The sequence below is a fragment of the Oryzias latipes genome, chromosome 19 (genome assembly GCF_002234675.1).
Source record: "Oryzias latipes chromosome 19, ASM223467v1".
Classification (NCBI taxonomy): domain Eukaryota; kingdom Metazoa; phylum Chordata; class Actinopteri; order Beloniformes; family Adrianichthyidae; genus Oryzias; species Oryzias latipes.
Window position 1 is genome coordinate 21,882,716 of NC_019877.2, and position 24,353 is coordinate 21,907,068.

The 24,353-nt window shown below is 44.7% G+C and overlaps 1 protein-coding gene across 5 annotated transcripts in view; it reads left to right on the top strand.

Annotated features, from left to right (window-relative positions):
• LOC101161759 (myosin phosphatase Rho-interacting protein) overlaps positions 1-24,353 on the top strand; it is a 51,999-nt gene that overhangs the window by 20,442 nt on the left and 7,204 nt on the right. For all 5 annotated transcript variants that reach the window (XM_011488496.3, XM_011488495.3, XM_023949552.1 and 2 more), the window contains exons 8-17: positions 3,727-3,850; positions 4,722-4,826; positions 7,208-7,264; positions 7,366-7,434; positions 7,526-7,615; positions 8,544-8,653; positions 9,858-10,392; positions 16,470-16,607; positions 18,857-21,307; positions 24,206-24,353. In XM_011488496.3, coding sequence (XP_011486798.1) covers positions 3,727-3,850; positions 4,722-4,826; positions 7,208-7,264; positions 7,366-7,434; positions 7,526-7,615; positions 8,544-8,653; positions 9,858-10,392; positions 16,470-16,607; positions 18,857-21,307; positions 24,206-24,353 — 3,827 coding nt within the window. The remainder of the gene's footprint in view (positions 1-3,726; positions 3,851-4,721; positions 4,827-7,207; positions 7,265-7,365; positions 7,435-7,525; positions 7,616-8,543; positions 8,654-9,857; positions 10,393-16,469; positions 16,608-18,856; positions 21,308-24,205) is intronic.

The following is a 24,353-nucleotide window of genomic DNA, read 5'->3' on the forward strand; positions in this document are numbered from 1 at the left end:
TGTAAGTCACGACACACCAACCTGTGCACAGCCTGGATTAATAACAAGAAAGCCTATGACTCAATGCCACACACATGGATCACTGAATGCTTGGAGCTGTACAACATCAACATGACTCTAAAAGTGTTCATAGGAAACTTGATGAAGCTGTGGAAAACCACCCTTTAAGCCGATGGCAAGCCACTCTGTGGGACTTCCAGATCCAGACTGATAGAATGGTAATGGAGAATCAACCAGACATTGTAGTGGTGGATAAAGAACAGAGGAAAGCCGTTGTGGTGGATGAGACAATGCCAAGCGATGGGAACATCAGGAAGAAGGAACATGAGAAACTGGAGAACTACCAGGGACTCAGAGAAGAACTGGAGAAAGCCTGGAAAGTGAAGGTGACAGTGGTGCCCACGGTAAGTGGAGCACTCGGGGCAGTAACCACCAAGCTGGAGGAGTGGCTACAACAGATACCTGGAAAGACCTCAGACCTCTTAGTCCAGAAAAGAGCAGGAATAACTGAGATACTGGAGGACCCTCAAGCTCCCAGGCCTCTGGTAGAGGACCCGACCTTAGAGGAGAAACCACCCTAGCTTGTTATATATATTTAATTAGCTTTTTGAAGTATTTAAGTATCTTTCTGAACATGTGTGCAAATTATTTATTTTTGCTAAGCTCTCGCTGTCCAATCTGCTGGGTAGGAAGTGCCTGACCTGATGAAGCAGGTCAGTAGGGTTTCTTTCTTAGAAACTGTACTTTGGTATAGATGCTGTTCTGAAAATACTGCAGGATAAGCAGGATAAGCCTATCCTTTTAAAGACCCTTATTCACGGATCAACACATGCACAGTTCAGTGACGCACTATGCATCTGATATGCTCACTCACATCCCACAACACAACTAGTGTCTCATATCTGGGATACATAGGCGTTATATGCTGAGACTATAAGATTTGTGCACTTTAAAATGATTTATTTGTGGTTTTATTGTTTTTTTCCCTTAATCGTCAAGTTGTTGCCTATTAATCACCTGCCAATCATCTTGTTTACTTGTTTGGGTCAGAGGTTTTATGGAAAGCTCACATGTTCCTTGTAATCCCCAGCTTTTGTCTGCAGCCGCCATCAAACTCGCATATTCTGTAAAGGGCAATTTAAAAACCTAAATCTGTAATCCAGTTAGGGAACAGTCAGTTCAACACTTCCATCCAGAGCTGGACCCCATCCATGTGTTTCATAAAATTACACGACACAGGGGTGTTGGAGCGTCTATCCGAAGCCTGAATTACTAAAGGGGTTTAACCCTAACCCTTTATCCAGTCTCTAACCCTAACCCTCTGTCTAGTTTCTACCCCTAACCCTCTATCCAGTCTTTAACCCTAACCCTCTATCTAGTCTCTAACCCTATCCCTCTGTCTAGTTTCTACCCCTAACCCTCTATCCAGTCTTTAACCCTAACCCTCTATCCAGTCTTTAACCCTAACCCTCTATCTAGTCTCTAACCCTGACCCTCTATCCAGTCTCTAATCCTAACCCTCTATCCAGTCTCTAATCCTATCCCTATGGTCTTGCATGATGCCTGAATCGCGTTCAGCGTCAACGCAGCATTAGTCACATGCATCCATCCGGGGAGGGGGTTGACTCACATAGATGCTGCAGGTTTTTGGGTTGTCCTGGGTTCGTGGGGGGTCTTAGACAGATGCACCTGCATCTTAAAGGCGAGCACAGGTGTGTCTTGCAGTTCCCTTGAGGCTCATACAGCCCCCTCAAGTGATGTCATGAAAATGGTACTACTATTGTCGTGCGTGTGGGAAGCCCACATCCACCCGGATGGGCCCAAGAAAAAGAAACAGAGAAGGAACTTCTCTAACAAAATTGTACTTAGATGCAGGATTGTCTTCTCCAGTAATATTCTACTGCATCATGCTATTCTACTCAGTTTTCCCTCAAGCTTCTTGTCTCCAGTTACTCCTAAAATGCTACGTTCTGAGTTCTTTATAAAATACTCTGTGGATGTTTGACCTCATACTATTTTTCTGCTCTTTCACTCTTTAATCCCTTTTAAGGAGAGCAGCTTTTCCCAAAGAGTTCCCAAATATGGGAACTGTTCAGGCAGGAAGCCAACGGTACATTTCCCTCTCTGCAAAGCCCGTTCCTCTGTTGCTTTCTGTGGGAGCATTTCAGCCAGTGGTCTACTTTCTCACAGACTGCTTGTGATGGATCGTAGAGAGCCTGACCCTGAATCAGTGACCCAGAGCTCACTGGCTGGCGCTTGATCTTTAATACACAGCAGTTTCTCATAAAGTTGCTCATTGTAAGCATAACCCTCTAAAACTGTCCACGATGAGTCCCTTTGTGCTTGTGTAACTAAGACTACAGTGGTTTTTCACTTAAGGGACCACATTGATTCAGTAAAAGTAGTTGATTACCAAATGGGCTGTGACAATCTGAATAAGCGCTGCCTGTGAGTGAAGTAGTGGCCGGCTACTTTTTGATGTAGTAACTGGCAGCAAATAATCTGTGTATGCAGGGTGTGAAATAAACACTCAACATTGCCAATTGGGAACATTTAGTCTGGTAAGTAAAAGTTAGGTTACCGCTTGCTAATGTTTATGCTAAATTAGCCATGTTTCGTACCCTATTTTGGTGGATTTTCTTTAATGCTCCTCCTCTACTGATGGCACACAAGGTACTCAAGTGCTTGTGGTACAGGAATCCAACCTGCTAGCTAGTCAACTTTGTTTTTCAGAGTCCTTGTAGATGTTTGAGGCTGTTAAACTCCTCTCTCCACACTTTTTGCACACGTTCCTGAAGCATACATGACCATTTTCACACTTTTTTCTCTAAAGAAAAATAAGACAGATCTGATTGATGTAAATTAAGTGAACTGAATGCAGTTTCTACTGGAGGAAAAAAAGGAAAACCTTCAAAACTGCACTATAAAAGGTCTGTGAGACAGAGCTTTTATAGAGCGTCCACTGTGAGACAGTGAAAGGCGAACAGCAATATAGCAAGGGTCCATTGTATGTCTGTTTACTGCAGTGTCATGGTTTTTGTTTTAAACACCAAAGATTTTTTGTGAAAAGCAACAGCTGTCAATACTACACCTTTAAATAAAGTGAGTTTGCGGTTGATCTTTCTTGCCCTCTTGGTTGGCCCTTTCGGGTAGAGCTGGGCTGCCAAACTACTGAATGGATTCAGTTTTGATGTATATATTTACAAATGTATTCATTTGTAATAATATATTTAGTTTCTGTTAAAAGGGACGGTGCAATTTCAAAAATGCTAGATTACATCTGGTTAAGAGAAGCCTGAATCAGCCAGAGGCTAGTTTTCATCTGTAGCCCCCTGGTCAGGATGTAAAACAGCACTTACAATACAAAACAACCTACATATACTAACTCTTACTATATAAAGAAATCAAATTTCACATCAGAACACATTTCAATCTTTTCACTAAACTGTATTGATTCAAATGCTGAAATACTAACATTAAAAACTAACAAAAGCTGATTTTGTTGTTTTGAAAGTGATGTATATGGCACACATCAACAATTCCAAAATTCCTTAGCAAACATCAAACTCATGCTTTTTTTGTCCCAGATGTTTCTCCCGTTGGTCAAATGATCAAACGCTGATCTCATTTCTAAATGGAACCTTCTGTTTTCTTGATTTTATGTGTGGGTCACACATTTAGCAGCTTGACAAAGTCTCTCTTGTTGTTTGGTTTGTGTGTTTCCAGTCGCTCTGGTGTCATTGAAAAGTTGGAGGCTTTGGAGCTGGAAAACCCTGAGAAGATGGAGGTTGAAGAGGCGGGAAGAGGCGGCGGCAGACAGGGCCGCAGCGAGTATAGGAGTTACAGACAGGTGTGTGAGCCCACCGAAGTCATCCGTCCCTCTGCAGCGGTTCCCCAGCAAGATGATCATAATATGACTGACAGCAGGATTCTCCAGAAGCATCGTTTTTAAAATCCATCTGTCCAGTCCCTCCCCTTCCTTCATCCGTTCTCCTCCCCTCCACCCTTTGCCTCTCTGTTCTGGTCTTTATTTTGATTGCATGTCAGAGGTCAGCAGTGTGTGCTATATTAATCTCTAGTTTCCATTATTTGGGGGGAGTTCCCCTGATGATTGAGCTTTCCTTTCCCACCCTCACCCTCTGCTCCGTCAAACTGGCTGGGACTTGATAGAAGCAAAGCAGTCAAACAATGACTGTGCAGACCCTAGAGCCTTATCTGTGGAGCCCACAGAAAAAGATCTCAAACACACAGACTGTGTTCTTGAGCCTGTCGTGATCACATTTCTGTTGTTCCTTTCCTTTCAAGCTCACCTGTATCTCTTTTCTCTGGATTACACCCAAAGAATTGCTGTGTTGCTTTGAATTTACCAAAAAAGGCTGGTTATTGGCCAAAATAGAGGTGTTGCCACAATTTTACCTTATAAAGTTGAGACAACTATTGTTGTAATATTGGGCTATATAAATGAAATTGAATGGAATTAAAAGTGTATTCATTGATGAAGCTTTTAATGCTTCAGTATAAATGTGGTAGAAGCTACAAAAACCCTCTAGCACCTCTAAAAGAATACAAAATAGCAAATCGGCCAAATTCTCTCCACCCACACATGCACACTTCCTGTCCTGCCTCAAACAACTCTCTGGACTGAGGCTTTAGTTAGAGGCTGTCATTTCTTTTCCAGGTGTAAAACAATGTAGGAAACGGTTCATTGGTTTGTTGTTTAGGAGCTGAGGCAGGACCCAGATCCAGGTTTGGACTTTCCCTCCAGGCTGCCCCCCCTGAGAAGAGCCAAGTCTTTGGATCGAAGGACCACAGAGTCTGTCATGACGGTGAGGCTTCTACTCATGTAAAATGACATGTCACGAGCATTTAGTGTCTGGTTTCTGGTAAATCAACTAAGGTATTATCAGTGACTTACTTGATGTTAGTGTGACACCAAGACCACCCAGGCATTGACGGAGCCCCCTTGACAAACCCCTCAATAAAGGTGACGGGTCATGCATAGACAGCAACCATGACTTCTGTCATTCTGCCGTCTGGCCAGAACAAGGCAGCTGTAACCTTTTGCTTTACCTCAAAGACGTTTGTGTTCAGAGTAAAAGATTGTTCTGTTTTTGTCCTGCATTGTTGATAGATTGGGCATTTCCATACAGGTAGCCTCCAATCAGCTTAGAAGCTTATTAGTAAGACTACAGGGGATTTCAAGCCCCCAAGGGCTGCAGCACTGGAGGCCAGTTCTTGATGGAAGCCAGACCCTTTCATCCTTTGCAATATTGTCATTGTCATTATTGTCATTTATTATTTAAACATCTGTGTTCATTGATATGTAAGGCAGGAATTAGTCAGGCAAATGTGTGAAAGCGTTGCATCTCTGCTTTATGTGTAAAGCGTGGCAGACTTACAGATGAGGTTGGTTCTGGTTGTTTCGACCTGGAAAACTGCAAGGTCAGTGTGTCCATGTGTGTCTGGATTCACAGACAAAGCCTCTGCTGTTCTGCTAAGCTGCTGGATCCAGGGTCAGCGGCAGTGCCAGGGCCTCAGAGCAGAAAGAGGTCGCTGGGTTGAGGGCTAGATTGGGTTAGGTAACAGAAGAATTAAACCCTGAAAAAGCCTCAGTCTCAACAAACAGAATGCCAATGACTCCTAACAAGCTGATAGGCTAACTTTGGCTCTGCACACCCTGTGTGTGTTTCCCACATCCTGCTCATATGGAAGAGGCCTATATCTGATAGAGTGTCTCTGTTTTTATATGAGAACAGAGTTTAAAGAGAAAACTCTACAGTCAAGACATCAAAACTATTCATAGAAGAAAATTCCTTCTTCTTGAGCTCCTGGTCTCATTTCTAATCATGGCTGTGAATTTTACAGACTCTCTTCCTTTTTAGAGTAGTTCTGAGCTTACAGAGATATACGCTTTTTTTTATAATAGTGCAATAATAATAATGATAATAAAGATGGATTGGATTTATCTGCGCTCTTCCAGATGCTCAAAGTTCTTCATTCATTCACTCCTTATTCATACTTGGTGATGGTAACTTCTGATGTTGCCACAGCTGCCCCGGGGCAGAATGACAGAGTCTGCCCCATTTATTGGACAAATCATAGATTAATTGAGATGAACATCTATCAGAATAAATCTATATTGTTGGACATTAATTACTGGTGTTAAGCGCTTCATAGAAATTAGTCTTTTTTCTTTTCTTTTTTTGAGACGTAGAAGAGATGAAAATGTTGTGATTGTTTTGCTGAGGCTTTTGCTTCAGACCTCCAAGGTTTCTTTCCAAATATGATCCTCTGACAGAGTTTAGTTTGGGAAAGAAGCCAAATACACACACAGAATGACGCTGTTGGTGGCAGCTAGGTAAGTTTTAATGAACAAGATTTTCAATTCAAGCCTGCCACAGGCAGTGGTCTATGGCAGGCATGTCCAAAGTCCGGCCCATAGGCCAAATATCAAACTTTCACCGGCCCCCACACTAAGAACTGTGTGTACGATTGCTTGAATGTGATTGGCTGAAAACAAGGGCCGCCGCGTCAGGGAAATGAGCTTTTTTTTGTTTTTATTGAAGCACACAACAACTGTCTGTCTAATATGCCAACAGACTGTAGCTGTTGTAAGGAGTTTAATATCTAGAAGCATTACCAGACGACATGCTAACTTTGACAAACCAACTGGACGGAACGGTACGAAAAAATGAAGAAACTGGAAAGTGTTTTACCGCACAGCAGCGCTTTTCACAAGAACCTGTGAGTCAAATGAAAACGCTACAAAAGCGAGCTACAACCAGAAACACTCACCTACCACTACTTTGATTACACTGACCTTCAGATTACACCGTCTACATGAGGTGTAGTCCATCTGTGTGCTTTACCTTCACTCTTATAGGTACTTTATGTTCACATTGTGGTCATCACTGCTGGCTGTTCAGATGTTCACGTGTGGTCGACACGGTTTGGACTCAGAGCAGACTACAGTCACTGTCAGCATCTGAGTTGTGCATCTGGCAGAAGTGCTGCTCATCCATTGGCCATTTCAACCACCGTGACCTTAATTGGGCTCTAATCTAATTGGATGGGACCATTTCTGCCTCAAGCAAACTAAGCATGAGTTTTTTTATGCTGTTGCTGTTAAAGAAAAGAAAAGGTGTGGCTTTACAACTCTTTCTCTTAGTTGGTTCATTCAACTCTTTCCTTTTCTTCCCCTTTTCAGCCAGATTTGCTCAACTTCAAGAAAGGATGGATGGTAAAACTGGATGAGCAAGGCCAGGTACTTCACTTCTACTGTCAAAGCTTTGCCTCTTGCACCTGAAGGGGTTCCTTGATATTTACACCCAACACAGACCAAACCTTTTTCTGTTCTGTTTTTAGTGGAAGAAGTATTGGTTTGTGCTGACTGACCACAGTCTGAGATATTACAAGGATTCAATCGCAGAGGAGGTGAACATGTTTTCTTATCAAGCTGTCGCTCCTTTCCTTTTTTTCTGCCTAATATTGTCTTTGAGCTGTTTTTTATCCTTTTAAACTGCAGGCCTCTGACTTGGATGGGGAGATTGACCTGTCAACCTGCTACAGTGTCACAGAGTATCAAGCTCAACGAAACTATGGTTTTCAGATTCATGTAAGAGTTCCCTTTTGTTCTGAGTGCAAACTTCCTACAGAGTTCAAGGTTTTACATACTGCCTGAAAGAAGGAAACAAAACCTGGTTTTTATTTTACTATAACCTAAAAACGACCAAGAAGCGGATGATCTTCTAAACCTGATTCTATTATTGTTATGATTATTATGAAGCACCCGTTTGCTCATAATTTTCTATATCCGTGCTTTATTCTTGGCCACACGGAGCCAGAAGAAGGGTTAGCATTAGGCTAATACGTGCCAACAACATTTAGCCCTGGATTCACTTCATATCCATGCAGTCAATGCTGCAATGTGCATCTTGACTGCAGGTTAATGAATAACATCAGCCGTTATTCTGTCGACACGACTGGAAACATGAATTCACATGATTGTTTACACGGTTTCTCTGGACGAAGCAGCATTTCTGCGTTCAAAAGCCGCCTCCGTTAGCTCACACACCGTCCCAGAGCCGCTCCTCTGCTTGGAGAGCCGGTTCTCCTGAGTCCAGCTGCTCACTGATGCAGAGCGGCCGGCCGGACTGCGGTCAGAAGCCTCCTCTGGAGCGTACACCGTAACAAAGCACCCTCCCTTGCCCGCTAAGACGAAGTTACGATTCACAGTTCAATTTCAGGGGTTTATATCATTAAAAACTGTGTGCAAACTTTTAACAGTTTTTTTTAAGGAAAATGGAAAAGGTGGTTGTTGTTTTTTGTAATGTTTTGAGACCAAATACTGTTAGAAAGAACTGAGCCATTTTTTTAATTCTCTCAAGTCTACCTGGACTTTTTCACCAAAGGGCGTAAAAACAAACCCGCCAGAAACTGAAGATCTCAATGGTTTTTATCTGGCATCAGTAAACACCGGTTGTCCTGCAGTGTTTGCTGTTCTGGCCACTCTGACTTTTTTTTTTGTTATCACGTGTGTCTAGACTTTGGATGGAGTTCACACTCTCTCAGCGATGACAGCAGGAATCCGCAGGAATTGGATCCAGGCAGTAATGAAGAATGTCAGACCCTCCACTGCCCCTGATGTGGCCAGGTCAGGAAAAAGGACCGTCTTCACCTCCTGCTTTGAATCTGAGAGGTTTGACTCTCAGAAGTGGCTCATTGCTCTGAAGGTTTCACTGATAGTTTTATCACATTGTGGGAGGCTCATTCAAAACAAAAACAGGCTTGTCAGAACAGCAACACATTTCCAAAATATAAAAACAAGTGGGTTTATGTTTAGTTCCCTGTAGAGGGAGACTATCACTACAATCGTGTTCCCGTCTGTGAAGATTGTAAAGAGGGTTGGCTCAGAACAACAGAGCAGAAAGCAGAATTTACTCGTATCTTTACTTCTTGTGTTGTCATTCTATTTCAAAACGTATTCACTAATTAAATCCCCACTCCAGTCATCTTCTGATCTGTTTTCAAAGCGTTCCCGGTGCTCTATTAATCTTGCCATTTTTAGCCCAAATCCAAAAAATCTGTGTCGTTCTCTAGGACATAGTTTCTGCAGAGCGGCAGGAGTTCAGTAGAAATTCACCGTTGGCATGGAGTAAGCCCGCCTTCATTTCCCATCATCCCTTTGCTTACAAAGGGCCTCGTCACTCTAGCCGCCATCAAGCCAGGGCAATGGAGTAGAGAGGATCTGAGTTAGCCCCGCCCACTGAGTTTGATTGGACAGTTTGACAGATAACATAATGAAATGCCGCAAAACGGACCAGGAAATTATTCATTAAATCAGGAAATCATGGAATGAAACATGAAATACATGTTTCTTAAATCATTTAAAATGTTATATCAGCTCAATGTTGATATTGTACTAACGGTTTTAGTTATTTATTTCCAATTTTAAATGATAAATTACGTATTTATTTCATATTGAACATATTTATTTTAATGTGTCCCTTCCAGCCCACACTGGCCATGAAATATTTAAATGACTATTTTGATATTTTAATGCCACATATATTGAAACATTTAGTCATTTATTTAACGACAATTTAAAATAAGTACTGACACATGTATTTAATAGTTTAATGGCGTATATATTTATTTCAATTTGTCTCTTCCGGTCCTCCAAAGCAGAATCTCTAAAACAGTTGATTAGTGAGAGGCTGGTTACTGACAGCGTCCTTTGGAAGCGATTGTGATTGTTTACCGGACGCATAAAGAACAAAGACAAATAGCTACACAGCAAGTTTAACATTGATAAGGCCCACATGCATCAGAAATGTCTTGTGTGCCACTTCCTTTAGCTCGACTGAAGATCACGGATCTTTTACTCCGTTGGAGGGTCTGGTTAGACCGGATGTAGCTCAGGACTTGGCCTCTTCAGAGGCGTCTTCTGTGGCCAGAGAACCTGCAGCAGGAGTCGCGCGGAGCCGAGCTCGGGAACGCAGACGAGAAGGCCGCTCAAAGACATTCGACTGGGCCGAGTTCCGACCCATCGCCCAGGCTCTGGCTCAGCAGCGAGCGCAGGAGGCTGAGGGCCTCCAGGCAGATGCCAGCGAGCCGGAGCGAAGTCGCAGGAGAGAAGAGCGGCGCAAAAGGTACGAGTCTGTGACCAGCTCAGAGCACAGATCCAGCACAGAAGGAGGGAGCGTCCCAGACTCCCTGTCCCCCATCTCTCTGGAGAGGCAGCAGAGGGTAGAGGAGGTGATAGAGGAGCACTGGCGACAGGTGGAGAAGACGCCCATCCGAGAGGAGAGGAGGGTTCCTCTCGCCAGCACAACGCCGGCGACCAGAGACACGGCAGAGCTGGAGCTCCTGCTGGACAGCTACAAACAGGGGGTACGCTACCTTTGCCAGATTTATTCTCCTCTCCAGCTGGGTAGAGATAGAGGGCAGATAAATATATCCCTCCTAGAAGTGATGTTTCAGAAGAGCTTTGTCTTCAGGCTCATCCTCTCTTTATCCTGTCACTGATGGTGCAGTCCAGCTTTGAAAACACCAGCAACTATCCTCACAGGAAATTTGATTCACAGGCTGTTGCTGATAATAAACGCATCACAGAAGTGTAGATAAAAGGGCCGTTTAAACATCTGGTTAGAATTTGATTTGGAATTAAAATCATTGCACTCTGGAGGAAGTGCGGAGCAGGCAATGGAGTAGGCAGCACGAAAGACAGGCTCCGTTGAAAATAGGTTTAAACTAATCTTTTAAGGCATTTTATTTTTATAAAAACTGTAAAACTCCATCAGGAACTGTGTAATTATTGTGCCATCTTTCATATTTGTTAGCTAAAACTATTTTAATGGCCAATAATTTGCGAAAGTTCAAGTTCACCGGATCCGCTCCGTCGGCCGGCCCCAGAGAGCCCGGCTCTAGCAGCCCACCATCCGCGGCCCAAGCTGACTCCTCGGCTATGAAAGCCGAAATTCTTTCCTCTCTGAAGGCGGACATAGCTGCAATGTTCCGACAGGAGCTGAAGACTGCGCTCTCGGACGACTTCGAGGCCATTAAAACCGAGTTACATATGCTAAAGACGGAGCTAGCTAACAACACGGCTACAATGCGGTCCGAGGTGGAGGCGATGAAGATTACAATGGCGGACATGGGGCAAGCTCTCTCCTCTCAGTCTGACGAGGTGACCTCTCTCCAAAACAGAGTGGATAAATTGGAATCAGAAGTGAACGGCCTGCGGGAGAAATGCCTCGACATGGAGGGGCGGATGAGACGCTCAAACATCCGCATCATTAACATCCCCGAATCCGCGGGCTCCAGCTCACCCACAGCGGTTTCCAAGCTCCTACGGGATGTCCTGCAGATGGATAAAGACATCCTCATCGACCGCTCTCACCGAGGAGGACCGGCGAGGAACCGGACCGGCAGACCGCGGGTCATCATAGCCCAGCTCCACTACCATCAAGATTGCATGGAAATCCTCCGGCGCGCCCGGGAGTCCGGCCCGCTGCGCTGGAAGGGCGCCGACATCTCCATCTTCCCCGATTACCCTCCAAGTGTGGCGCAGGCGAGAGCTGCCTTCGGCGAGGTGCGACGGCTCCTCCGGGGCCGGGAGGGAGTGAAATACGGGCTCATGTACCCGGCGCGACTCCGGATTACGCACAATGGGACTGAAAAATGGTTCCAAAACGCGGAGGAGGCGACGGCTTACGTGAAATCCACGATCGCGGGGAGCGCGTCCACAAAATGATTTGAACTGAGAGCGGATCTGAACGAGGTCAGTTAAAATACAGACATCCGTTTTCTCTTATTTTATGGTCGCATTGACTCGCGGACTCCCAAGAGTTGCTGCTGCAGTCCTTCTGTTATGTTCACTTGTTTTAAGTTGGAGTTTTACTTATCCTATATGTGACACATGTGCCTGTTCTGGAACGGAGCCTGATCTCCTGAGAGCTAGTGTTCTTCCCAAAGCACTTAAATGTGCAGTTATCTTTCTATGGGTTTGGGTAATCACCGTGTTCTGGTTGGTGATGGGGTGGGTTTCATTGTACCACACTTTGAGTTCTGGTTTGACCTTGTAGTATTTTATCTCAGTCTGCATTTGCTTATCTCTTTTTGTAAAGACCTCCACAACGTTGTTACAAGCCCTATTATGAGCAACATAGAAATTATTTTCTCTACTGATGACCAGGACACCAACTGATTCAAACTTTTCATTTGGGCCAGCTGGCCACGATGTTCATTTTATTACTTGGAATGTAAAATCCTTAAACACCCCTGTAAAGCGAAAAAAAGTATTGAACCACTTAAACAAGTTAAAAGCAGGAATAGTTTTTCTCCAGGAAACTCACCTTCGGACCTTTGATCACTTTCGACTCAGGGGAGGGTGGATCGGGCAATCATACCACTCTAATTTCCACTCTAAGTCTCGAGGTGTAGCCATTCTCATTAATAAGAACGTCCCCTTCGACATGTCCTCAGTGGAAACAGACTCTTCAGGACGTTATGTAATTGTCACCGGCAGGTTGCTCAACACACCCGTAGTATTGGTTAATGTTTATGCACCTCATTGGGAAGATAGCTCATTTTTCCCTAATTTTTTTCCCAAGATACCAAATATGAACACTCACCATTTAATATTTGGAGGAGACATGAACTGTGTCTTGTCACCGAGTTTGGATCGCAGCTCGTCTCGACCAGCACCCTTGACCAGTTCGGCTCTACAATTACAGTGCTTTCTTAGCACAAACGGTGTTATTGATATTTGGAGGTTTTTGAATCCCACGTCCAAACATTACTCCTTTTTCTCTCCTGTCCACAGAACATATTCTCGTATTGATAATATTTTCATAGATAAACGACTCCTCTCTCTTGTTCGCAAATGTGAATACCAAGCCATAGTTATTTCAGATCACGCCCCTTTACTTATGACTTTACGTATACCAACTTCCTGCAACAGTTATCGACCCTGGCGATTTAACAACACATTACTCTCTGACGAAAAGTTTACTAAATTCATCTCATCCGAAATAACATTCTTCTTTAAATGTAATTTGACCCCTGGAATATCCCTTTCTACTGTTTGGGAATCATTGAAGGCGTACCTGAGAGGACAGATCATCTCCTATTGTGCCCAACAAAAGAAAAGTAATAATCAAAAACTCGATAATCTGACTAAAGATATCTTTAAATTAGACACAATGCTTTCAGTCACTCCATCCGAAGATTTGTTTAAATTACGTCTTAATCTTCAAACAGAGTTCAATTTGTTATCTACTGGATATATAGAAAACCTAATAAACAAAGCACAATGCCGGAAATATGAACATGGTGAGAAGGCTGGAAAAATCTTAGCCCACCAGCTTCATCAAAAAGCTGCCAGCAGAGCTATAATTGAAATAAAAGATCAGTCAGGTAATAAACACAGAGACCACTTAGAAATAAACTCCTGTTTTTATAAATACTACTCGACCCTGTATGATACAGAATCATGTGGTGATCCAACTCTATTTGATGCATTCTTTAAGAAAATAAATGTCCCCTTAATTGAAAATAACTTGTCTCGGGTATTGGACAAACCCTTCTCTGTCCAAGAAGTTATGAACACAATTAAATCCATGCAAAATGGAAAATGCCCAGGACCTGACGGATTTTCTGTTGATTTTTTTAAGAAATTTTCTAACCAACTCTCTCCATTTCTGCTCTCAGTTTTTGAAGAGTCTCTTGCCACAGGCACTCTTCCTCCAACAATGCGTCAGGCGGTCATCTCCCTTATCCCAAAACCAGATAAGAATCCTCATGAATGTGGGTCATATCGTCCTATCTCCCTTTTAAATGTAGATAACAAGATTCTTTCAAAGATGCTAGCCGGGCGTTTGGAGACTGTTTTGCCCTCAATTATTGCAGATGATCAGACCGGCTTCATCAAAGGTCGCCAATCATTTTATAATGTTAGACGCTTATTCAATATTCTTTATGGTCCCGCTTCACCTGATGTCCCAGAAGTTCTCCTGTCTCTGGATGCAGAGAAGGCTTTTGACCGAGTGGAGTGGGATTACATGCTCTACACTTTAAAACAATTCGGCTTTAGTGAATATTTCATTTCTTGGATAAAGATTCTGTATTCTTCCCCATTAGCAGCTGTTTGTACGAATAATAATCGCTCCCCCTATTTTTCCCTCAAGCGCGGGACCCGCCAGGGCTGCCCCCTATCCCCGCTGCTATTCGCCATCGTGATTGAACCATTGGCCATAGCAATACGCCAGGAAATTAACATTATTGGAATAAATAGATATAATTTTTCAAATAAGGTATCCCTTTACGCTGACGACATGCTTCTGTTCTTGTCCAACCCCCTACGAAGCTTACCAGTAACTTTGAATCTACTAGAGGAATTTGGTAGAGTATCAGGATACAAGGTTAACCTTCAGAAAAGCGAGATCATGCCAGTGAATGCAGAAGCTAGAAAAATTAATTTTGCCCAGTTCCCTTTTAAGGCCAGTCTACATAAAATAAAATATTTAGGAATTTCTGTGACACACTCCTTTAAAGATATCTTTAAATCCAACTTCTTGCCCCTGCTAGCCCAACTTAAAAAGGATCTAGAACGCTGGAGTCTTTTACCGCTTTCATTGGGTGGGAAAATAAACACTATTAAAATGAATACTCTCCCAAAATTTTTATATATATTTCAATGTGTCCCCATATACATATCTAAATCATTTTTTACAGATGTTGACAAATTGATATCTGGATTCTTATGGAATAAAAAGAACCCCAGGATTAGGAAAAGCGTCCTTCAACAACACCGAAAACATGGTGGACTATCTCTCCCTAATTTTCAGCTCTACTATTGGGCTGCCAACATAAGAGCCATGTTACACTGGAAAGTCATACACTCCCCCACTTTAACACCTCCAGCATGGCTATGTATGGAAAACTCTTCTTGTCTTTGTACCTCCCCCTTTTCATTACTCTGTTCCAAACTTCCATATCCTGAGCCTCTCTCGAAGTACACCTCCAATCCTGTAGTGCAATATTCTCTTAAAATTTGGGCACAATTTAGAAGAGTGTTTTCCCTTAAAGATCTGTCAAAGTTGGCTCCTGTTTTTAGAAATCATCAGTTCATACCTTCAACCTCAGACGAAGCTTTTCATGAATGGAGCAGGAGAGGAGTTTGTTTAATTGATGACCTGTTTATTGACAACACGTTTGCATCTTTTGATCAACTTCTGGTTAAGTTCAACATCCCTCGCTCTCATTTTTTTAGATATCTGCAGCTTCGTAGCTTTGTTTTTAAGTCATATCCCTGTTTCCCATCCCATCCACCTGATTCACTATTAGAATCCACTTTGAAAATTAATGTTGGCTCCAGGGGAACAATTGGCAAAATCTACTCCTTGTTAAACACACATGATTTAGAGCCCTTGACAACACTCAAATCTCACTGGGAAGAAGAACTACACTTGAATATTCCTGACAGTATTTGGAGTGAAGCGTTAGATAATATACATTTCTCATCAATCTGTTTGCGTCATCAGGTTATCCAGTTTAAGATCGTACACCGACTCCACTGGTCCAAAGCTAAACTTTCCAAGTTCGTCCACAATATAGATCCCACATGTGACCGATGTAGCTGTTCCGTAGCCACCCTGTCCCATATGTTCTGGTCCTGTTCCAAGTTAGATCACTTCTGGGAATCTATATTCACTTTTTTCTCTGATGTGCTGCGTACGCCTTTACAACCCTCTGTTTTTTCTGTATTATTTGGTGTTTTACCTGTAAACCTGGACCATAGAGCACAAACCATCATATCCTTTGGGACACTGATTGCCAGGAGACTCATACTGCTCAAATGGAAAGAAAAATACCCTCCAACCTTCAACATGTGGCTGAAAGACCTTCTGCACTTTTTGGTGCTGGAGAAAATTCGATCCTCTATGAAGGGATCGGTGCAGAGGTTCTATCTAACATGGAATCCTATATTAGAGCATCTGAGAGACTTGCATGTCATGGTTGCCAAAAAATGTCTGTGACTGGTCTTGTAATGTGAACAGGTGTTTTTTTTTTTTTTTTTTTTTTTTTTAAATTGTGTCCCGCCAGGTGTCTAAGCTTCTGTAAGACTTGAGACTGAATGGTACAATGAGAGTGGGAGGGAGGGTGGGGGGTGGTGGGGGGGGGGGGGGGGGGTTGTTTCATGTTGTCTGTTTTGTACTGTTTCCAAAAAACAAAATCAATAAAAAGACTTGGTGCAAAAAAAAAATCATTGCACTCTGAATTCAGACATATAAGATACAGAAAAAGTCAAACTTTACGATGCTTACTCTAAACTCGCCCATAAACTCGTTAATAGCTTTTTCTTGTCATCGTTGGCAGTTGTCTGCGTTTCCAATATCACAAGCTGAGTTTGGAGCGCGCTCTCTGCGGAGGATCCAGTAACCCCTGCAGCCTTTCCTTTTCTGCAGATAAAGGAGCTGAAGGCCCAGCTGGAGAGCTGCCATCAGCAGCTGCTGCACTCCAACAAGCACAAGCAGGAGCTGGAGTTCCAGCTGAGGACGGCTCTGGAGAGAGAGCAGCACGTCCGCTCCGGCTACATATCTCCGGTGAGTTACTCCAGTCCACGTGACTTCCTGTCAGTTTGTAACATCCTTTGCATGTTGTAAAAAGCTGGAACCAAACTGACTTTGAAGCAGCATAATGTCTCCACTTTTGCATGAGTTCATTGCATGTAAAGTTCAGTGGAGTTTTCTGACTGCATTAGCCTCTCTTAGTCGATCTTCTGTCTTTGTGCTGTGTGTGAACTCATGCTCATTGTAATGCCTTTACTGACTGTGGGCCACAGAATCCCACCATAGTAGATGCTAACTTGTCTCGCAGAGCTTCGGTTCTGTCTAACGCATTTCCTGTCGCATGGAACAACTGGGTTCTTCTCCACTGGATGTTCTCCTGCAGACGGTTCCCCGTTAATGTGTGCAGGATCAGATGATTGTTGTCATGGCTTGGTGTGAGGTACAGGAACAGGAAACCATGGATTTGGGAGTGTAAATGTATACATGTGCATGTTTGGCTGTGAATTTGCTGTGCCGGACCTCTGAGACGAGGGTTCCAGATGCTTATGACCCATGAGATGGTGCTGTGTCACAAACTGTGCCCCGTAGTCCTACAGTGAATGGTGCCGTTACAGCTGAACTAGCAGGAGGCATTGTTGACTCCAGTTTTTGTTCTGAAGCGTCTGTGGCGTGAACAGGCGGCGGTACGTATGTTGAGCAGCTGCATCGACTCCCTTTAGAAAACTAGAGCGCTAAAGCACGAGGAAACATTTCAGCTAGAGCACGAAGCCGGCTGTGACTGGAGCCGGGTCCGTGGGGTCATATTTGTAGATGCAGTGAAGTTTATTTTCTAGTGTTTAACCAGTCAGGGTTTTCAAATCAGTGTGTCTGCTGCAGTCGTCCCTCTGTCACACCTCCAAAGATGATCAATCTTTGTGCCGACTGTTGCTGTGAACATTTGATAAATCCACTTCTTTTGTTGAAACTAAAGGAACAAGGATGGAAATACTACAGATGATGGTAATTTGGATGTTTTTGCCCTTTGACAGCTGGGGTTTAAAATAGTTGGAAGTTGTTTGATCTGCACGGTTCCTGGGGAACTCTACAAAGTTGAATGCTTCAGGTACATGTTAAAAAAGAAGAAAGAAACTGTGTGGGTATTTGAATTTGAAGACAGTCTGATCAGATGAAGGCTGTGCCTCTACTTCCTGTGGGGTTCAAGCGGTAACGTCCACGCCGCCCTCGGCGCACGTTCAAGCGGCCACTTCCAATGAAAAGTCTACGTAAACAGGAGTCCATGCTCGTTTTGGTCTTCAGCGTTCATACACCACTGTGCAAGTTTCTACCCCTGTTTTCAGGCTCTACATGCAAAACGCACGGCCATTGAACGTGAGTTGATGGTTAAATCGGGTCAAACTTTGGCCAAGCTGGGCCTCAGATCTGGTAGGGATGTAAGGATGACATCCCTGTTATTGATGGAAGTGTCAACCTGACCATGGAGTAGAAATTAATGTTTAGGGTTTTTGGCGGCCAGAATTCAATGACTCCATGTCTTTCATTTATCGGAATAGAGCTGCTACAGAAAAAGTCTGCAGCAGATTCAGGACATTTTCCCCGCTTCCACATTTCACACCAAGACGCTTCCAGCTGTAGGTGACGGATGAGCGCTAGAAAACGAAGAAGCCCCTCCCTGCTTGTCCAGTGTGAACAGCGTGGGCTAAACATGCGTTCGAAAGCCCTTCAAATGCCCCGTGTGTGCATAGTTTAAGTTAAGGATAATAACAAATGCATCAAAGTATATCATGCTGTTGCTCTCCCCGTCAGCTGATTGCATGACTTCCTGTATTTTACCCCTGCCTGCTGTTCGTAAAGGCAGTTTTTTTTAAAGTAGCTCATTTCATTTTTCCACAGAAGAATTGGATTTGGGAAGGTTGGAAACAGTCTTTGAATTATTGGCTGATGAGGCCTGGTCTGCGTTTGAGAGGAAAGCTTCCAGCTGAAACTAATGTTGCACATCACCACATAAAGTAACCTTTAACCGTTTAATGTGCATGCTCTCAGGGTTCGGTTGTGATCAACTAACTCCCAACATTGACTTTCTTTTCAAAACTTTGCATTTATACTTTGCAGCTTAAATCCTTTTAAACCATTTTTCTTATTTAAAGACTTTTATTTGTAAGTGTTTGTGTTGTCAGGAAAGCTTTTGGCCACTTTTTCCTCATAAATGTTGGTGACTTTTAGTTGATGAGCGAGCGTGTCTCCCCTGCTGTGTGTTAACCAACTGTCTGGTCCCCTTTTCTAAGCTGGAGCATCCTTTGGGTCTGGAGGCCGATGTGGCGCCCCAGATGAAGAGCCCCCAACCGGTTAGTTCCCAAGCACAGAGTTTAACCAAGAAGTACCAGGAGACCAAAGAGCTCCTGAAGCTGCAGGAGCTGAAAAAGCGTAACATGCAGGCACAGCTTCGCCTCTCGCTTTCTCACTCCTCCCTCAAGGACGCCGACTTTTCGGAGCAACAAGAAGCAGCCCTCCTGGAGGGCATTCCCTCTGAACCCATCCAGAAGACGGTGTCCTTGCTGCTCCAGGACAGCCCCGAGGCCATTCAGGAACTGGAAGAGCTTGCAGCAGAGAAACCCTTGACTGTAAGGGAGTTAGGAAAACTCTTGAAATGTCACAGCACAGAAAAACATCAACTTCAGGAGCTTTTGGAGACGTGGAAGTGCAAACAGGAGGTAGAAAATGAACTAATGAGGAGCTTAGCTAGAGCTGGAGAGAGCATACGCGAATATGAAGCACGTCTTCTGAACATGGAGGATGCAATGGAAAAGGTCAAGAGGCAAAGCTCTGAGAGTCAGAGTAGACCTCACAGCTCCTCATCCAAAGTGGAGGACCCCTCAGACATGAAGGGAGCCGCCGTCGGCTGGCTGTCTCAGAAAGCTGAACTTCTAACAGAGGAAAACGGAGCTCTGAAACAGCGATGTCAGGAAATCATGAACCAGCTGACGGAGGCCGACAGAGAAATAGACAGACTGAAAGCTGAACTCAGCAGCCAGCATCACCCCATGGCGGAGCAGCTGAAGAAGCTGAAGGCTGAACTGGCCGAGAACCAAGCCAGTGTCATCGATCGGGAATATTATGAGCGGGAGCTGAATGAAAAGTCCCTGCGGCTCCATGAAGCGCTGGTTACCTTGGAAGAACTGGGCAGCACCCTTGCAGACACTGAGAAGAAGCTACAACTGAAAGAGGCCACTTTGATAGGTTTGGGCTTCCAGGTAGATTATTACGACAAGGAGGCGTTCCCACAGAAGGAGCAGCTCACACAGCTGCCGGAAAGCTCACAAACAACGTTTCTGGAGACCAAGGAGAGCCTCCAGGCCGCAGAGCAGCACTGCGTGGAGCTGGAGGCTAGGAATCGAGAACTAGGTGCACTCAATCAGGACATTGAACACGTCAGCAAGCAAAGAGTACTGGAAGTTGAACAGGAAGTAAAGAGGCTGCGGTGCGCGTTAGAGGCAAATATGGGCAAAGATGAACAGGAAAGGACTGATGGGAAGAGGTCGGACGCAGGACCAAAGCAGGTTGACCACAGGGGACCTTTGGAGGAAGTAGTGGGGAACCTGGAGAGGACATGTGAGGCAATAAGCCAGGTTGTGGAGATGTTAGCGGAGGTAAATACAAATGTAGAAGACATGTTCAGCCGTCTGAAAAGGGCTTTGAGTGAGTCTCACGAAAACCCACTGTGCTTGAGTGAGGTAGACATGATATCAGTGCTAGAATGGGAGTTCTGGAGCCAGCTGCAGAGCATCCCTGGATCAGAAACAAACCGCTGTGAGGCCTGGTTGGCAGAGCGGATCCTGGCTCTGCAGAGTCTGCTGCTCCTCAAGACCCCAGTTTGTTTTCCAGCCCAAACTCAAAGTGAGCCAGCGGCAGCTTTTGCCTCGGCGTACAGCTGCATGGATGAGGAAACGCACGCTCAGGTTCTTAAACAGTTAACTCAGACTTTGGGGGTAAAGTTTCGTCATTTGAAACAGATTGTTTCCAGCCTGAAGTCTGACAGAGATGACAAAGTCCTGTCCTTGGCTTTTGAGGGCTTCGGCCCCGAGCGACATCAGGAACAGCCGGCAGACTATCTTCAGGTTTCTCTGAAAGAAGCCTGCTTCTCTTATGTCATCATAAGACTACAAGGCTGGCCTAAAAAAGAGCTGCAACATGCAGACGACCCTCAACTCTCAGAAACCTCTACAGACGGTGTCCTGGAGCCAGGGACTGAAGGAGAGCTGAAGGACTCTGTGGACGGAGCCACAGAGCTCTCCGGCGTAGTGGGCAGGCTCAGACAGGACCTACTCACCGTCACATCCAGCTACCAGCAGGAAACCCAAGAGCTGAAGAAGCAGCTCGCTCAGACCAACCAAGAGCTGCACCTCCAGGCAGAGGAGAGCCGTGAAAGAATCGACTCCCTCACAGGCTGCATGGAGAGCCTGAAGCAGCAGCATGAGGCGGAGAGGAGGAAGCTCACCGAGCAGTTTGACCGAGAAATGGAAGAGCTGAGGAGCATGATGAGTCCCGCTTGGAACGGGACAGACCGGCCCACTGCACCGCTGCAGGCCTCAGCCCCAACAGCATCCACCCTGAGGGAGCGCATCCAGGAGCTGCTGACCCAGCTGTCCGTCATGACGGAGGAGACGAGGCGGCGGGAGGAGCTGGGAGACGTCGCCACGCTGCGCTTGAAATACGAGCGAGACCTGGAAAACCTAAAGGTGGAAGTGCTCCTTATCTATTCCGTCCTCCCATTTGTGATGCCTCATTTTCCTTTGTGGCGTTCCTAGACTCGTCCACCCCCCCCCCCCCCCACCCCAGCATCCTCCCTCCTGACTAACCCAGCCTCCCCTTTTCCTACGCTGCGCCCCCAAACCACTGTTTCTCTGTGCTGCATGAAAACTAACCGCCAAAGAGCTGACATGAAGACCCGTGCAGCTCCACACGGAGCTTTAGTTGTTAAGATTCAGGAGCAGACGGCAGCACTAACCAGACATTTAAACCCTCAGCGACAATTTAAGCTCATTCAAAATCTACTTTGAATGCAAAGTTTTGTATTTTGGTTTAAACTCCCTGATGTTTTCTCTTAACCACTTACCAAATGTGCTGATGAAGAAGTAAATGTCTTTCTGTTTTTTTTACTATAAAGTCACTTTTGTGGCGATAAGAAATGACTAATTGTGACATGAATTGTCTTCTTTAACCTCATTTTCTTTTCATGTTATACCATAATAATGATTTCTTTAGGAAATGAGGACAGAATTTGGTCCATTTTGGTTTATTTTTTCTTCAGTGACTGCTGAAGGTTGTGGCTAAAATTTAGAACTAACGGAGTTTCAGGAACATTTGTTTTTGGATGTTTTTGTGCTGCACGGCCTAAACCTCCACATATTAAACCAGGAGGCTTTGAAATGAATAGATACTAGAAGGGAGGAGTTGTTTTTCCAGATCTATTCATCAAAGAATCTAAACACATGTATGGTAACCTTCAACTTTGTTTATATATTCATACTCATGCTTAGGATTTACATAGAACAAAAGTCTTGAAGGAAAACCCACAGCTCAGTTTGTCAGAACAAATGAGAACTGCTGGTTGTTGCTGCAGCATGAAGGATGGCACAGATCAACCCGTGGAAGCGCTGACACGGAAGGACAGGCTGTTCTGGAAGCAGCCCATAGTTCGGTTCTGGTGATTCACATCCTGGTAGGTTTTAGGTCCAGAGAGTTTGACAGCCAGTCAAGAATCAGAATCAGAAGTTGGTGCTTGGGACAAAGTGGCCTGTGCCCAGATCTGGTTCCATTTGACTGTGGCGTCTTTGGAAACGCTGCTTAGCAGCGAGGAAGGATGAGCTTCTCTGTTCCGGTCGATGGGCATCTCCCAAACCGAAGCGGCTTTTAACGCCGTCGTGAAAGAAAAAATAACTGTGGGGCCCGTTCTGGATCCAAGGGACCCAGAGAAGTTTGGCTTTGAGGATTGCAGGTTGAATCCTGAAAGATTTTCATAAACAGTGATGTCACCAAACTACTAAAGTATTGTGAGCATTTCTGTTGTTACAGCACAAGTGTAGTTCGAGCCCAAAAGAACGTTTGGACTGCCTCTTTTGTTGAAAAGTTTCCTAAAATGCGTCTCTAAATAAGGTTGTTTGGGATAATGGCCGACGAAGTCTGCGTTAATTCTGATAATGCACGTGTCAAAGGCCTTTAGCCCGCTTTTACCGTGGTCAGTACAAAAGAAATTAATATTCTGTCAGGTTTTAAGACTTTGTTCTTGTTATTTTTTCAGCTTTTTTCACAAAAAGCATGTGTTACGTGCTGTGGCGCGTTGTCACGGTAACATGACAACATGCCGCTGAGCCGGGATCGACCTCGAAGCAGCGGCAAAGGAAAGCAGTCAATATGCTGATGGTCACGTTGGGTTAAATCAGGGATCCCCAAATCCAGGCCTTAAGGGTCGATGTCCTGCTGGTTTTCCAGAAACCTGCCTTATCTGCTGCTGATTACCTGGATCAGGTGTGTTTAGCCAATAGGGAGCTACAATGGCCGGATGGTTGGAAACACGTAGGACACCGACCCTCAAGGCCTGGATTTGGGGACCCCTGTGTAAAATAAAGCACCAGTTCAGAGGAAGTTCCCCTCTTACCGCTTGTTTTTGTCCAGATGATGAAGATGGTTTGTTTCAAAGGAGTCAGCGCAGTGATACAGAACATTTAAGATATGTGACCGGAACTACTTTTTAATCCACACCCAGCAGCCAATCAGAGTTGAGAATTCCCCCGGACCGTGGTATAACCTGTGTTTGTGTGCATACAGTGTTTGAATAACTTTTGATGCTAAAAAAAACCCTCCAAATATCATTTGTAAAGCCCAACCTTCATTTGTGTGGTCCATAACCTTTCAGGACATCTTACTGAGCGTCCAGCAGCGGTCTGACCTGTAAACGTGTGGATATTACACAGATCTGTTCCCCCTTCCTGCACACACATCTGTAAATAATCAGAAATAAAGCGAGTCCAAAGGTTTCATTGGTACCCGTCTGTAACAAGCGTCTTTTAGATGTCACGTTTGGCCTCCTAACCAGAGTGTCAATGAAAGCTGCCTCTTGTGCTGTCCGAAGAACTGCCCGGTTCAGGACCAGAATGCCCGGCTTGGCCTGATCTGACTTCAGGAAGTGTATGTGTATTTTGTTATCCCTGTTAAAACACGGAGCCTAAATTCCTGTCGCTGGACTGGGACACACAGGCCTGTTTACTCACTGAACATGTAGAACAGAAACTGGACCAGGTTCTGGACCAGGAGACTGACAGACTTTGGACTGCCTGTGAGCGGTGAAGGTTTCGTCTTCGCATTAGCTGAAGAAGGCATTGGCGTTAGTCCACAGGTTTCCTCACATGTTCCATGACGGACGTTCCCATCGGCGGTTTGTTCTATTGCAGCTGTTTTACTACGACCCAGAGATGTTTGAACATAAACACTTGTTGGTTTGTGGTTTCTCCCTGTAGTTTAGTTCATTGCATCCCAACATTCCTCCCTGAGCCGTTCTGTCCCCACTCAGATCTAGGAAAAGCATCAGTACATGTTCTAGAAGGTTCTCCTGATGACCTGACTGTTTTCTGTAATAGGCCACCTGTGAGAGAGGCTTTGCTGCTATGGAGGAATCACATCAGAAGGTGATTGACGAGCTGCAGAGGAAGCACCAGCGGGAGCTGGAAAACCTGCAGGAGGAGAAGGACCGGCTGCTGGCAGAGGAGACGGCCGCCACCATCGCTG